This window comes from Botryllus schlosseri, chromosome 11, assembly GCF_051294905.1.
Source record: "Botryllus schlosseri isolate E-star chromosome 11, Bs_hap1, whole genome shotgun sequence".
In the NCBI taxonomy this organism is placed as follows: Eukaryota; Metazoa; Chordata; class Ascidiacea; order Stolidobranchia; family Styelidae; genus Botryllus; species Botryllus schlosseri.
In genome coordinates, this window is record NC_137246.1 from 13326404 (window position 1) to 13343090 (window position 16687).

General features: G+C 41.7%; 1 protein-coding gene across 1 annotated transcript; it reads left to right on the forward strand.

The window, feature by feature from the left end:
• The first annotated feature begins 6934 nt into the window (after positions 1-6934).
• On the forward strand, positions 6935-16430 carry LOC145450633 (uncharacterized). Its single transcript, XM_080329138.1, has 10 exons — positions 6935-7069; positions 9269-9515; positions 9675-9714; positions 9777-9923; positions 9986-10065; positions 10158-10255; positions 13362-13452; positions 13510-14224; positions 14280-14436; positions 16262-16430. Exons 2-8 carry the CDS (start codon positions 9467-9469, stop codon positions 14217-14219), a joined length of 1215 nt encoding a protein of 404 aa, XP_080185264.1. The 5' UTR covers positions 6935-7069; positions 9269-9466; the 3' UTR covers positions 14220-14224; positions 14280-14436; positions 16262-16430.
• Positions 16431-16687: the final 257 nt, after the last annotated feature.

Genomic DNA, 16687 nt, shown 5'->3' on the forward strand with positions numbered 1-16687 from the left:
CGGCCGCACAAATTTCCTTCTACGGCCGCAGGCTGGCCTCCCTGTTTTACGCATACTGAGAACGAATTTATACCTAATACACCCGCATATCGTTTTCTCCAAGCACAGCACTAAAATTAATAAATGTTGCTGGAATGGCATATCTGATTTCACACTCGTGATCCGAATTATATCAATCCCGTTAAGGATTTCTGTGATGTTTAGCAGTTCAAACCTTTCAAAATGCGTGGGCCTTGACGTCGGGCTGTCGCGCCAGAAATTATACATAAAAACAATATAGTAACTATTTACCTTAGAATTAACATGGTAGAAAAAGTTTAAGTAAGTCCCTGTAAATTTTTAGTACGCATTTTATCAGTATTTTTAATAAGTTTCTTGAGAATCTCGCGGGCCGCACAAAACGGTGTTGCGGGCCGCATGAGGCCCGCGGGCCGTAGTTTGCCCACCCCTGCTATACGATGTAATGAACAGATAGGAGGAAGCCGAACGACCAGTTTCGGTCTCTTAAACTGATGACCTATATTGCCCGATGTCACAGTTCCTTCTTCGACGTTAGTCTCTATTTCACGACTCTTTCTCTCTTGTTCGTGTGCTAATGAGGTTCTTTTTAGGCTTTCTTGTCGCCATAAGCACAGCGACGCGGAGGAGGAGGAGCCCAGAAAACCTCAGACGCGGAATCCATCCCAGGCCGCCCGGACGGTGCGGGTTTGGACTTGATCACTCTAACTATTTCTCGCGGAATCGCTCCAGATGACCACTCGACTGAATAATTGTAAGTACTAATCAATATAAAGGTTGGTATAACAACCGTCTGGGCTTGGGCCCAATAGCCTATACGCTAGGGATGGTGTGAACGTGAGGTTCACGTTCGCGTTCTGTGAGTGAACACACACAGATATTTAGCGGTTCACGTTCACAAACGAGCCTAGGTAGGTTCTGCACAGACAACCTTTTTCAAATATTACAATTTTCACTTAATTATAACATCTTTGGTTGAAATTTATTGGATTGCAACTACGGGCCACTATATGCATGGCGCTGGTAGCATAAAAATATCAACATTAAACGAGCATGCACCTTCACAATTTCAAAAAATTTACTTGCTTTTTTACAAAAGTATGCTCGAATATTTAGTGATTCTCTGCTGTGAGCATGACCCGCAATCACACAACATCAAGAGCGATATACAGTACATGTAGTTGTAGGTAGTCAGAGTATGATGCTTATTCAACCAATCAATAAAACTGATATCGTTGTATGATGTAAAAAATCTAGCAGGCGTTCGAAGTCAATCTTGATTTCATATAGGTTTATTGTATCCTAAAAAACAAATCCGCGCGATTGGGATGCTGTGTTTTATACTCTGCTCAATATCAACGTAGCAATACTCAGACGCCGAATGCATTGTCCGGTCTGGCCTGGAACGTTAAGGCGTAAGCTTATATTCCGTTGCAAGTCCTCGTCGCAATTGTTGGCAAGGCGACGGTAGATATTGATTTTATGGGAATATTATATCATTTGATTGCCCCAGTTGATACATTTGACGACGTTTAAAACTTCAATATATACTTCAGCACTGTGGTCCGAGTCGTCGCTAGGTATCGTGTACATTAATATATCCTATCACTTCACTGAAATATACAGTTAGAATTAGCAATAACACGTCACGTGACGTCATGAGGTCTACGTTCACGTTCACACAGAACCTTTCAAAAAGGTTCGCGTTCACACGAACCTGAACCTTTCTGTTCACACCATCCCTATACTATACGCACCGCGGTTCCGCTTCTGTGAATGGCGATAGGGAGATGTTGTGTTGCGATTTGTTTCATTGCTCTGAGCGTCAATAAATCAACTGATAATGTGTATATACCCGTGATCAGATTAAATTTAGTTCAGTAAAAAAGGGTCTCAATGAATACAAAGAGGGATTTTGATATAGACTCACAACATATATATATCAGTGGTTGTTAACCGATGTTCCAGACCATGGAGCACTGGGGGTTCCGTGAAGGTCAAGACCCTCACACAAATCAGGTAATGATACACCTGTCTTAGCCATCATTGGTTGCAGGCTAATAGGCCCGGCCAGTAATCGAATTATTCACTCTCTGCATACACAGTTCATTTCAAGAGCTTCTTGGAGGTACAGGAACTTCAATATACAATTGAATAGTATATTCATATTGAAGTGAACCCGAATATTTTCGGCTGACACTCGTCATGGGTAATCGTCAGCAACTAGTAGAGAATTGGAAAGAACATTCTATATCAACAATCGTATCTCAAAATATGACGTCACCAGCATGAAATTTCGAAGAAGAGAGCGTTCGATGTACTATTTTTAGATCAGGGGTGGGCAAACTTTTGAGCTCGCGGGCCGCATTCAACATCTGAATCCATTCGCGGGCCGCACTATACAAAATTGGGATTATAAACCAAAACGCATTATTGGTATTTGATTACATAGTGAGGACATGGAGATACTGTATATGCTTATTTAAAACAAACCAAACACTGCTTTGATGATATCGTACACGCGTCAGAAGCAGTGGCGAGATTTCATAGGCTGGTCGACCTCAATAACCAATTTGACAAAACTATAGAGATTAAAGTCGGTTGTCCCGATTCTTAAAACAGGATTGAAATTTAAATCTGTGAGCAGCGATCTTTTCATGAATTTACTACTTCCACTTTTCGTTCAGTTCCAGGACACACAATGCTGATAGCATCATAACCATAATAGCTTCAAACACACTTTTACAATGTGCAGATAAAATATAATTACCCTAATTCTACGCATACAGAGAACGAATCTACCTAAGACACGCGCGAATCGTTTTTGATAAGCACATCACTGAAATAATTAAAACTTGAGTGGCCAATCTGAAATCACACTCGTGATCCGAATTATGTCAATTTCGTTTAGGATTTCTGTGATGTTTAGTAGTTGAAAGCCTTCAAACTACGTGGGCCTTGAGATCGGTCTGCCGCGCCAGAAATTGAACATAGAAAATAATATAGGAAGTATTTACCTTAGAACAGTGGTTCTCAAACTTTTTAAGACACGCCCCCCCCCCCCATTATGATAGTGAAACATTTCGCGCCCCCCTCATCGTCATATCAAAAAACGCAACTAGGATTCTAGCAAACCTAGCGGATAGTTTGATGGCATGGAAGGTTGCGATTTAGGATGAGAATTTTTAAATATGAAAATCAGACTAAATAACGAGCAATAACTATGAACTTGGTGTAAATCGCGAAAAATTTTTCAGTTGAGCTCAGATTCGCGCCCCCCCACTGCCTTAGAATTATCATGGTCAAATATATCAAGTCTCTGCATTGATTCGATTTTAGTACGCATTTTATCAATATATTTGATAAGTATCTTTAGACTCTCGCGGGCCGCACAGAACGGTGTTGCAGGCCGCATGCGGCCCCTGGGCCGTAGTTTGCCCACCCCAGTTTTAGATGGTACACGAGATCCATTTGTTGACGCAGCATTGGCTGGTGTATTGTGATAAAATTCGACTCCAAGGCACACAAATGAAGTGTGAAAGGCCCCTTCCAACGACGCGAAATCTGTCGTCTCGACAATTTTTCGCCTAAGCGGGATTATCCGATGGCAGAGTTTGTGGCCTTAGATTGCTGCGCATCAAGCTTGAGGGGAAGAGTTAAGGGTTCATTTCGTGCATCAGTAATCTACAATAGTGTATTAGATGTCCATAGTTAATAGTTGATGTGTTTGGTGGTAGATTTTTGTTGTCATGATTCAGCAAAAATCTGGGGTTCCGCAGCACGTTGCAGATTTGCGTAAGTGTTCCGCGGATTATTAAAGGTTAAGAACCTCTGATCTAAATTATTCTCATTCACTGTTCGCCTCTGTCCCTCTCCTGTCTTGCCGTTACAGCGGTGAGAGCGGTAACATATTGAAAAACTACTCAAGAAACCACCTAGTATAAAAGTGATAAATGTTGACATCACGGAAGAACATTGCCACAATAATACCAGCTCAACCATACAGGCAATCCGGGTGGTTGTCCCGGGTAAATCGGAAGAGAAAATTAATTGAGGATATGAAATCACAAATATTCAAAATATAGGGTAAGGGGAACTTTACCAAGCTCATAAGTTACTCCCCGCCTATAACAGAGAGCGCAACAGCATTCCTTATGTGTATTCATACATGGTGCTTAGTATCAAGATTCGAATGGAACGGTATAGTTGTTTGTCGTTAAAACCGTAGTTAGAAATCAGTGTATTTCAAAATGAGTTGCGATGAGTAAATATTTTATTTTATGATAAAACGAAAGGGAGGAAATAAACCGATGGGTGGCCAGAATATAGAAGGCTGTTGCGCTACCAATCCTCGTCACAGTCGTACTTGAGAAACGGGGTCAACGTACAAGAAAATGAGATGAAGACCAATGCATTATTGGCAAATAACGGATGACTATTTTCCATTCTACTCCCCAGCCACTGTACAAAAGCTTGGATTGCAAAACGAGGAAAATGCAAGCACGGAACGGAATGCCGACTTATTGGCAACTAAATACTCGTCATGGTTTTGCTTCAAGGTAGCTATACAGAAATGACCTTGAAATCCCGGCAATTCGTGTACAATGGCGCCTTATGTTCGAACAGTTTATGACACACTTAACAATTTAACTCAGGGCTCGCCAACTCAAAGCGGGCAGCGGGCCACTTTCCAAATTTCTTAGAGACCGCGTGCCGTAATATCGAGATAAAATATCGGCCACCGTTTTAGCAAACGCGTTTTTAATTATCATCAATTTCAACTATGAGCTGTGAACGATACATGACAACGCTTTTCCGCGACTTAAGGAGTCGATATCGGGGTCAGAGAGACACTGCTAGCTGAAAGACTATCTCCTCGTGAAGCTTGATTTTTGGGGAAGCCCTAAGCGTCTCGGTCTCGGCAGTTTCTGGAACATTGCGCGACACGGCAATCAGCTGATTCTTCCTTGATGGAATGCTGTTTCCATCGTCGAAGCCGTTTCAGCTAGCGAGGAATAGTGATGTTGGGCACAAGAGAATAGCTTATCTTGAAACAACAACAATAACAATAACAACAACAACAACAATATTTTGAAACTGAAATCAATTTCAAAATGTGTTACTTAGCGTTCTTCCGAAATCTGAAATCAGAACGCGGGCCGCGTTTTGGTGACCCCCGATTTAACTCCTCTATACGCGAGTGAGGGAATATACAGTTATAAAGAACCATATTTCGATACGCATACACAGATCTACACGGCGTAAGGCAAGTTGTATGCATTCCATTCCAGTGACCAAGAGATACGACACTATATGGGAGTCGAACTCATAAATTTCAAAATGAATGCGATAAAAACGTGGCTTGAATTTCAGAGTTTCTTAGGATAATTGGTAATTCTCTAATCTAATCTCGGAATTTCAATCATGACGTCTTTACGATCATAATGCAGTGACGCCCGCCAATTGCGTAAGGATTTTAGGAGAGGTACCACGGGAATCTGGCCTGGATCCCTGGCCATAAAGGTATCCGCGGCAACGAAAAAGCCGACGAAATCGCACGAAGAGCAGCACTGATGCCACTCGTGCGAGATCCAAACCCTCAGCAAAAAATTACTATGAAGGAAATGAAATCCCACATTGCCGATATATGTCGGAAAAAATGGATCGACCACATGAATGCCCATGACGACGACTCGCAATATAGAAAAATTATTGGTGATATCAGGGACATTAACCCAATTATCGATTTGTCACGCAGGGAATCTGGAATCCTAATTAGACTGCAGACTGGTCATTCTAGGCTGAACGGTCATCTACACAGAATTAAATGTCATCAAAATGGCTTTTGTGATGCATGCGGGATCAAAGAAACCGTCGAGCATTTCCTCCTCCATTGCCCTAAATATGACCGTGCCAGGATCAATCTAATCCATACTGCTGACCAAAACAGAGTACCCCTAACGCCCGAGTCCCTACTCACAGACGCACATACTATATGGCCGGTCATCGAATTCACGATTTCAAGTGGCAGAGATATATAAAGAATTGTAATTCCTTCAGATAGTACAGGAGTATTTATCGCCAGATATCGTCCTGGGGCAAAAAGCCGAGTAGCTAAGCCCCATTACCCCCCCTCATACCTACCTACCTACCACGGGAATCAATATAATCAGACGTCTTTGCCGATAAAATATTCAGGCACACCTAAGAGCACTCGTGGTGCATAAAAACAGAACCTACGCCCTATAGGACATATGCGCATACACATTCGTGTATTTGACTAATTTTCACCACATGGAATGGTATGAAACCAAATGTCGTTACTATAAAGTGTCCTATATCTGATCTGCATCACACCACATGATGGAAATCTGTAGAATACAAAATTTTCGTTGACAGGTTGAGTCGTCTGTTGGGTGTGGGTGGCGTGCTGGATATGCGCGCCTTCCGATCCTCTGACCATACCAGTGGTGATATAGAAGTCGCAATTTTATTATTGCAACTGAGTCGTCTAAATACCAACTTGTATTATTGTTGATTATAATGCGGGTAAAATCAAGCAAGTGTCAATACGCAGCTTAGTGTGCGGTGGACGTCTCTTTGTAAATTTTGTGACGTGAAAATGTTTCATGACTACAAGTACAAAATAAAAATGTTTCTTTAATTCAGGTATAATGTCATTGAAGCATTCTATGATTAACCAGAACATTGCAATGTTAGATGCTATCTTCATCTGCATAGGCAATCCTGAAGACAAATAACTGTATAAAGAAACTGTTTTAAACATACGAGTATCAAGTTCATTTTCAGGTCAGACACAAACCTCGTTACAATACGTAATAGGCTACCTCAATTAAATCTACCTTTGGTGATAACGCCTTCTTGCAATAGAAAGCACGTCACATCACGAATATGACAGTAGGAATTCAATCATGGTGACGTGTTTCTTAACTGCATTTTAATTTGCCAATGTGCAATTGTGCAAGCAATAAAACGACTCGAGAATATCAAACGCCTACTTGCGGAAGGACGTTCCTATCTCATGATACAGGTAGGCCTATATACGGAAAGTTGCCTGGCATGTCCAAATGCAATGGATGAGCAGATCAGTATATTCAGCTTAGGCAAAAGAATCATGTTTCATAGGTCATCCGTCATTGCATTAGGCTCGTTAGCCTTAGCCAAAGCCAAACCGATTGAGATCGCTAATGATATGTATGACATCTATAAGGAGGCAGATCTTGAACGTGATCTTCCCGTACGATAAGAGAGTATATTGTACAGATCGAGCCTTAATGAAAACTGTTGTGAATCGAATTTTGGAGTCAGAAACGGCTTGAGAGTCATATTGGGGCACAGTGTCTGATCGGGATTTGGATGTGGCACCTCACTGGATTTTGTCGGGACTGGAACACATGCTGATCCACTCGTGCCACAGAGTGTCTATGAGCGAGGGGCATGTGATGAAATGCGGATTGCGACAGTTAAATCCTGCATCGTTGGTCCTGAACCATAGTGTCCGCGCGACACCGTCTAAACACGTTTATATCGGCTCCTACTCGTCATCTGATCCGCGTAATCAGTGTCTTACAAAGGCCTGGAAATGGGCTGCCCTACAAGTCGGCAACTGCGAAATCATAGTAAAGATGTGAATGACCAATTGACTATAGAAGTGGACAAACACCACGAAATCCACCATCATCAACAACGACAGGGTGCCGCGCGGTCATAAAGGTTGAGGACCAATGAATGATGCAGGCCATAACCGTCGCAATCTATATGATTAATGAATGAATGAATGAATGAATGATGATCACATCGGTTTTGTCATAGCTCCTCGTACATACACTTGTGTACACAACACATGCACTCCTCTATCCCTTGAGATGGGATTCTGGTGACGACCTCGTACGGACTCGAACCAGCAACCTATCGGTGTAGCAATTGTTAATGAATAATCATATAACTAAGCTATCACGCCACAGTGTCGCATCACCGTGTTTAATGGAAAATAGTTCGAGGCATCCTAGCATATCAAGAACCCTGAGCGCAATATTTCGGAAACCTGCGTATTATTACTTTTCAGCCCCGAGATTATATGATATTGGTGACTAAAGAAACGACATCGTTTTTGGCCAATATCAGACCTCATTGCCGGTGATGAGCATTTTTAGTCATTACCTTCCAAACTGCTACTCAGCATTGGATTTCCTTTTTGTTGGCTCTATGTCGACGGCAAGCCGTTTTCTCTCATTTTCTCGCGGTACACCTGAGTACCACTGGTCTGCATGAACACTGCTACTGCTATGTCGTATATGAAACAGTTTTCTTAGCCAAGAACCAAGTAACATCGCGTCATCTAGTTCAGTACACTTGGCGTGCGTTCCCCAATGACGTCCATCGCGTCGGCCATAGCTATAGCCCAGAGGTGGTCACAATTTTTGCTATTAACGGTAGGGTTACCATATTTTGGAAATCTGAAAAAGGGAACTTTTTCAGAATTTTCAAACTTGCAAAACCGGTGGAAAATCCAGGAAAAATGGTAAATTTTTCACACTTCGTGGACAAAAAGAAGGTCAACTTACTCGCTCGGCGCCCAAAATACAGTTTTCCCTTCACGTTGACAGTTAACTAAAAAAAAGGTCGTCTCAGTCTCATCTCCCAAAATACCCGCCTGAGCGTTATTTCGGTGCTGATTTACGGCATATCGGTCGATATTGGCTGTAAATTTGACCTAAATTCTCAAAAAAGAGTACAAAAGGGCGTCCTCCGAGGACGCTTTCAAAAAAGTCAAAAAAGAGGACAAATCCTCTTGAAAGAGGACGTATTGTAACGAGTGGTCACGTTATTAATCGTGTCTGGACTTGTTAAGGTCGCGCGAGGCGCGAAAACTTTTCGGACTCACGAATGAATTTCGTTATTAATATTAGTAGTTCCACATAGCATACTCCTGTCAAGCATTAATCTTTTCTCAGCCAGGTTGAGATTGCAAAGGGTGCTACTATATTGAATTCGAAAAATGAAGTTACGTTGAATCGCGCGCAGCGCGGGAGTCAATTCGTAAATTCAATTTGCATGTCGACGGCCGCCAGCACATGCCAATTGAATTACGTGTCCAAGACCGCACAAATCTCCTTCTACGGCCGCAGATTGGCCACCACTGCTAAAGCCGATAGCTGGCAATTAAAGAGATTGGTGATGCAGATATCAAATAAACAATTCCGGGGGATAATCTGTTTTCTCATTGCAGAAAATAATCATCACGCTGAGTGGACTCATGCACCTGGGGTATAGTCGAAACAAAAGAATCACAAGTTCTTCTTGATCTTCCGGCGGTGGAAGATTGCCAATTACGAAAACCAACCTGTATAAGAGTCACGAGTTTGGTTATATAAACAATCAGCTACCCGAACGAGCGACTTCCTATTTGACTTACCAAAGTCAAATCATGTTTCGTATACTCATCATGGTGTCGCACGCTCTCGTAGTTACCCAAGGTAAGCTATGATACGCTGTTTCGCATGATCTAATATTCTAGGTATTATTGCGGTCATGATAAATGCACATTGTACTGTTCCATGTACTGTAAACACACTACAGGTTAGCAACCAAGATCGTCGTTATGTCTAATTTCCTTAAACTGTGTCACTGTTCAGCCGACGTGTCCGCCGGCTGTCCATCATCAGACTCTGACAAGTGAGATAATGCTAAGGCAATTAGATACTCATATCTTATGGCTCGGTTATAATTGCTTATAGGGAAGACTGTGGACATCAGGGAATAACGATTCAACAGTGTATAGAGATTGGATGCTGTTATGGTTATCAATCTCATGACTTCAAGGAAACGGGACGCTGCTATCGCACAGTAGTCAACAATCGCGAAGATGAAACCAAGATGCACCTGTAAATATATTTCAGGATTTGGTCCGACTAATAAATGGAACTTTACCTCGCACGTGTTACAGGTCAGCAATCCAAAGAGTGGGCGGGAATTACGAAGATGCGTGCCTCAAGACATTCGAATTGTACCTTCTGACCTCAAAAGGTGGAGAACTATTTCGCAACTAAATTGCGCTGGCATATACTAAATTCCTAATCCACACCGGATCGGACATGAAACGTAACCGATCCGTGCAGGAAGCGGTGAGTGCATGATGAATGTTGAGAGAAGAATTAATTGCATACCTCACGAAGAAGGGCGTAGTATCTTGGACAAATGCAGGACATGTACGAAGGTTTGTACGAAAGATACTGGTTTCAATAGGTACAATGATCGTGGTTTATGGTCGTACTCGGAGGTCCATACGCGTCTACTAAATCTCGCTACGTCCCTGCTTATAGGCATGTGTTAAATGACGCATGCGGCTCATAAGAAATATTGTATGTTTGTGTTAGAATTGGGCAGCGCTGTAGCCCGTAAAATGTTATATTATTTTAAGGAACATAGTATGTGCAGAGTAGGGAAGATGTGGTACCGATGGATAAAAATTTGGAAAATGATCTCTGACCCCAAAATGTTCGGCCGATAACAGCAGATCTTTTTCTGGCTCAACACATTGATACAAGCTCCACCTATCGCGCATATATACATGAATATCCGTCTTTTTAAAAAATATTTATGAACGTTCAAAATTTATTGCTTGAACATATCATCGGTCCCCACCGGGTGAGTTTAAAGCAGGGCCGGCCAACCCGTGGCCCGCGAGAAGGTTTTGAGTGGCCCGCGAGGTAATTTTAGAAATTAGTAATATTACCAAAAAAATGGACTGCCCAGATTGTGAACTTGCATGGCCAACCAAAAATTTGATTAGTCTGGCCACAACACTCGGGATGTGACGACTAAAATATCAGGTCCGACGCATTGGCAGATCCATGGGCCAGTCAAATTTTGGTAGATCTTAATACATTACAATAAAGCTGAATATTCTGCGGTAGATTTATCTCAAGTAAAAAATTTCGTTACGTTTACCGCAATTGTCACTCGATTTTTTGTTTTTAATATTGTTACCCCCTCATGAAAATGAAAAAACGCCTAATGTACCAGATCAAGTCTAATTATAATCGCGATTACGAGAAAAAGTGTCGTCCATCATCCGACTTTGCGTTTGCGCTCGCAGAAAGACCGTTGACGATGAAACATAGGCATAAAATGATTGACGCATCTTGACCGAAGCTTTCGATATCGATATGTACGGTCGCCGAATAGACCAGTTCTTGCAAACTGAGCCCAGCAATACACAGCAGACCCGCAATATAGGGGAGATGTGGTACCGATGGATCACTGGGACCGAAAATACTTGAAAAATTATCCATGATAATTCCATGATTACACTCCGTGACTTTGTCTACAGTTACATGCTGGCAGAATCTTTACCCACATGCAAAAAAATTCGACCTGCGTGAGTAATGGGGTCTGTGACGAATGATTTACGTTTTAGGGGGTGCAAAGTAAAATTGGATCGACATTTGCATTTTTCTATATCACCTTTCAGACTAACAAACCCGCCATAATTTTTGATGTGAAGTATAGGGCTTGTATCAGGGTATATAATGGCACATATTTTTTGAATCAATACCATCCTTGAGTGAGCTATTTTCAATTCAATTACAATATTTATGGGGTGGGGGACCTATGGTACCATAGCCAAATCAAGCAAAATAGATGGGCCAACTAATCACTTAGCAACAGAAACTCGACTACATATATATAGGCTGTAAATCATAGTTATCGGTGGTGTTTTGTCGCTATTACGAGGTATTTGAAAGTCGAAATGTCGATATGCGGGTAATATGTATGTGGCATTAATTTTGTAAGTTTGGGCCAAAATCAAAACATGATTTTATGGCAACATTTGAGTTGATATAATCTATTTTATTCTTGAAGGTCGCGACGAAACATTCTTCATTGGCTTGCTGTAGCTTAGCTTATAGTACACAACAAAACAAGTGAACAAATTTGAGTTTTCGAGCGTATGTCTCATAGGTCCCATGGTCGTGTGCCTTTTGACCCACCGGGTGGGGACCGATGACACGTTCGAGCAACAAGTTTTAAACGTTTATAAATATTTTTTGAAAATGTGGATATCAATGTTAATGTCCGCGATAAGTAGATCTTGTATCGAAGTGTTGAGACAGCAAAAGATCTGCTATTCTCGGCTGAAGATTTGAGGGCCAGAGATCATTTTGCAGTTTTTCATCCATCGTTACCACATCTCCCCTACTCAAGTATTAATAATATTGACCTATCAACTTTGAAAAATTTCCGCGCTTCGCGCGGCAGGTGACCCGCGAGATGGTTCGTCAATGGAATGTGGCCCTTTGGCCGAAAAGGTTGGCCACTCCTGGTTTAAAGGCACACGACCCGTGGACCTCTGAGACAAACTTTCAAAAACTCAAATGTTACAACTTTTCTTGTCGTGTAATATAATTTAGGCTACAGCAAGCCAAAGAAGAATGTTTGGTCGCAACCGTCAAAAATAGAATTAATAATCACTCAAATGTTGCCATAATATCATGTTTCGATTTAGACTCGAGCTTATAAATTGGAGAGTACATACATATTGCCGGTGAATCGATATTGTGACTTCCAAATCCCTCATTATAGCGATAAAACATCACAGGCAGTTATTACATAAAGAGTTTTTGTGTGTAGGCATGTTTCAGTTATTGCATGATTAGTTAGTGCAACTATTTCGCTTGATTTGACCATTGTATCATCGGTCCCCACCCTATGAATTTTATAAATGAATCGAAAAAAATTCCACTCAAGGAAGGTATTGAATAAAATAATTTGTGTCATCATGCAGCCTCAAACAAGCCCTACACTTCACATTAAAATGATTGCTGGTTCGTTCTCGTTGATGGTTACAAAGAAAAATGTATGCGTCGATCGCAATTTATTTTACACCCCCCACAACAGAACACGTTTGTCAGAGACCCCATAAATCGCGCACGTCGAAGTTTTTTGTATGTGAGAAAAGATTCTCCCAGCATGCAATTGTAGACAAATTCAAGGAGTGGAATCATGGAATCATCATGGAGAATTTTTCAAGTATTTACGGTCCCAGTGATCCATCGGTACCACATCTCCCATACTTATAGAACTAGATTTTGGATTCTATGGGTCAGTCACTGCGCCTCTGCAGTATATCTCCTAAGAATTGGTGTGTTTGACCGACCGTTAACCTGATTCACACCCCACGCTATGGTGGGAATCTTAGAATCTTATAATTATGCCAATTTTCCCAACCATGGATTTACAGTGAATACTCCACAATAACAGACTATAACAGCTCATTACCATATCATGCGAAGTATGTCTAAAGTTATAACATTTTTCAGCTTGGATGTTGCTATGATCATTCTGCAGTTGGGAGCGGTATCCCTTACTGCTACAAAGCGAAGAACTCTGTCAAGCTAAATGAACCAACAAGTACGTTACTCAGGGAAAAATACATTTATTGTTACGCATCACCTTCGTACTATTTAGGTCGGTTGCTGAAATCCAGTTGGGCCGACATCATCAATATTAGCGGTTTTGGATCTAAAATCCGAAAGAGAATAAATCCACCATCCACGTCTCCATCCTCTCACGAAACAAATCTTATTCGGACTGCCATGCCCGTACACACAAAATTATTGCTATTATCATTCATCCAAAATAGCTTACGGAATGATTCTTCGGGGACGATTGGTGATCGAACAGAAAATGATACTCGAAACATGCTGTGGAAAATTCTTCTGAACTCAGCGCAAGATTCGCTCCGATCGAATTTCATGCAAACCAACGTTGGGAATGCCAATGATGCTAGAGCCGGAAATACGTTTGGCCAGGCCCCGCGCGGATTTCCAAACAATTACCAGACACATGGTCAAGATAGCATTTTGGGTCCGATAAACCAAGACATCAATACCGCATACGGGTTGAGACAATACCAGGCAGGTAAACCTCATATTATTCCCCAGCAAAGCTACTCCGGCCCGGACAGCACGAGAATGCTTACAAACAGTCAGTTCGAATTTGGACGAGTAGTCCAAAACAACGCACTCTCGAACTTGCTTAAAAACGATCGAGTGTGGGAAGTTTACTACCAGGAGGTAGAATGGAATCGCATGCGACGCCTTCACATCGCGGAGATATATTTTCGGAAGGAAGTACAATCTCTAATCCTGATTTGTTGCCGAACAGCGGGACAATGAGCATGGTAGGTAGAATGAAACAAGCTGTCAGCCTTCTCTACCAAAATCCTACCTTTAAAGAAAAACGTTCACGTGGTCGAACAAAGTGCAGTAGATCATGGAAATAAATCTCATACCAACGAGAGTATATCGAAGCCGAGGGACGATCTTTCGGATCGCGTCACGATCTATCACGATAACACCACCTTCGACGAATTAATAAACACCTGTTATCCTGGTACGTGTTTCTCTATGAATTCGGTTGGTAGCTGTCTTCACTTGAATACTGTATTATCAAGCATATTATCATACGAACCATAAGGGTTCTAAGAAACACCGTTGTTCACAAATAATGGAATTGGCAAAATACGATAATTGACCGGCTGCATATATAATTACAAACCATTAAAACAGTGGCTTTTACGGTGATATAAGTTAGCATATTTAAATGATCCCTTTATTTTAGTCGCAATATGCCGTTAGCCTTGCGTATGATTCGTGAAGGATACAAGAGATATTAACCGTAAACGCGGACGTTGGGATTTGGTTCATCTGGCTATCACGCAATCGGGATACGGGTTTCTCTGGAGGCCGGGAACTTTTCATTCAAAAATGATACAGCACTGCGATCACGAATATTTGAAATATACATTATGTGTAAATAAAATATTCATCATTTAACCTGCATATAACGGTTTTAGACTGGCGTTTTCGCCTCTGTCAATACTCTTCGGTAATTTCTTCCATAATGCTAAAAATTCATTGCGCAATTTTTGTCTGCTCGGAATTGGGTGTCAATAACATAACATAACATAACATGGTTGGGTTATATTTTTATCTGAACAAGTCACACACAATGTACAATGCGATAAGACACAATGCCGATGTCATGAACAGATGGGAGGATGTAGAACGACACGCATCAGTAGCGATCCTTTACTCTAACATCCACCTCGGCCTAGAGTGCCCGATGTCACAGTTCTTTTTCGATGTTGATCTCTTTGAAGCCGCGGACCTTTCTACTAGTTCTTTTCCATTCTTTGCGAGTGCTTTCTTTCGTCGGGTCTTTTTCTGGGCTTTTTTGTCGCCGTAAGATCGGCAGGGGAAGAGGAGCCCAGATAAACCTCCGACGGGAATCGAACGTGGTTCGTCTGTGTGCTGGGCGCTTATCGTAGCCACTACACTATCTCCCCTGCCAATGTCGCCGACTTGTTCCTGATGGTGAGTTTAGCGAAACTGCAGTGCCACGGCCGGGTGGTTATATGTTGCCTATATGTTGTCTATATGGGCCGGATACGGCTCGCGGGCCGTATGTTTGACACCCCTGGTATAAATCGACGTTACTGAAATGATAACAATCCATTTCCAATACTACAGTTCGTCCTATTCTCAACTTCGAATCGCGGTTCGCAGCAGCGATGTACAGTATTCCTGAATATCATCATTGACATTATCCATTTTACAGTCAGAGAACGAGACGTCGGGCATCGATTTAGTTGACTCGCACGGCACAATGCATAGTGCTCGCTCTATCAATTAATTCATCCAGATAAGTCCATCGGCGTGTCGTAACTAGCTGATACCTATAAAAAAAACTCTTCAACACTGAAGAGATCCGCGCAATCGTTTGTACACTGCATGTAGCCCTTTGGGCACGCATAGGCATCGAAGATACTCATTTATCATAACTAAAGAAGTAACGATTTCTAAGGCATATTGACGTAGAAGTAGTAAACACAAAGTAACAGTACCTCTACAACGTGACATAAGAACCAAGCCAAAGTGACTAAGTAGATTGTTGATTTGGTATTCATGGGGATTCAACTAAGGGTCATCTACACTAGGACATTATCTATTATTATGATTCCGGGACTGTCAACTTGTAGCACGGTCCACTCTCCTTCTATAGGCTTTATGATACAACCATTGGTGTTGCAGCTGTGAAGTAGTGAGACTAAACCCACTATAGAGCAAGCTAATCAAATATATGCTCTAGGAGAAGACGTAGGCCTACGTTGTTAAATCGACGCTTCTAAATATATTTTACTCGCATATCGATGCAGAAAACTGCGGAGCAATAGGACTCGCATCACCATCCACCGGTTCCCAAAGAATAGTCGGCGGTCAGCCGGCTGGGGATATTCGCTATTGGCCGTGGATGGCATCATTCCGACGCAATTATCCGGACGACGAGAAATTTCATCATATTTGCGGTGCGACCCTGATCTCCAGGCCGTGTTATTTTTGGCATATGCCAAAACTGCCAAAAATAACTTATTTTTGGCATTTTTCGATTTTTATTTTTGGCAGTTTTGGCATCGACCTCTAAATAGATAGTTTACGCCTCGAATTATTCACAAAAACGCTTCATTTGGGCTAGTTTGTCAAAAGACACCACAAAATGTGCAGCATCCACGTATAATCAGTGCCAACAAACAATAATAAGAAGAAAAAACCTAACGATTTCATAGGTTAATAATATCAAACGA

Coding starts and splice junctions, on each gene's coding strand:
- LOC145450633 (XM_080329138.1), top strand. CDS start 9,467: ATGTTTCGTATACTCATCATGGTGTCGCACGCTCTCGTAGTTACCCAA. Junction 9,516..9,674: donor CGCTCTCGTAGTTACCCAAG/GTAAGCTATGAT, acceptor GTCACTGTTCAG/CCGACGTGTCCGCCGGCTGT. Junction 9,924..9,985: donor GATGAAACCAAGATGCACCT/GTAAATATATTT, acceptor CACGTGTTACAG/GTCAGCAATCCAAAGAGTGG.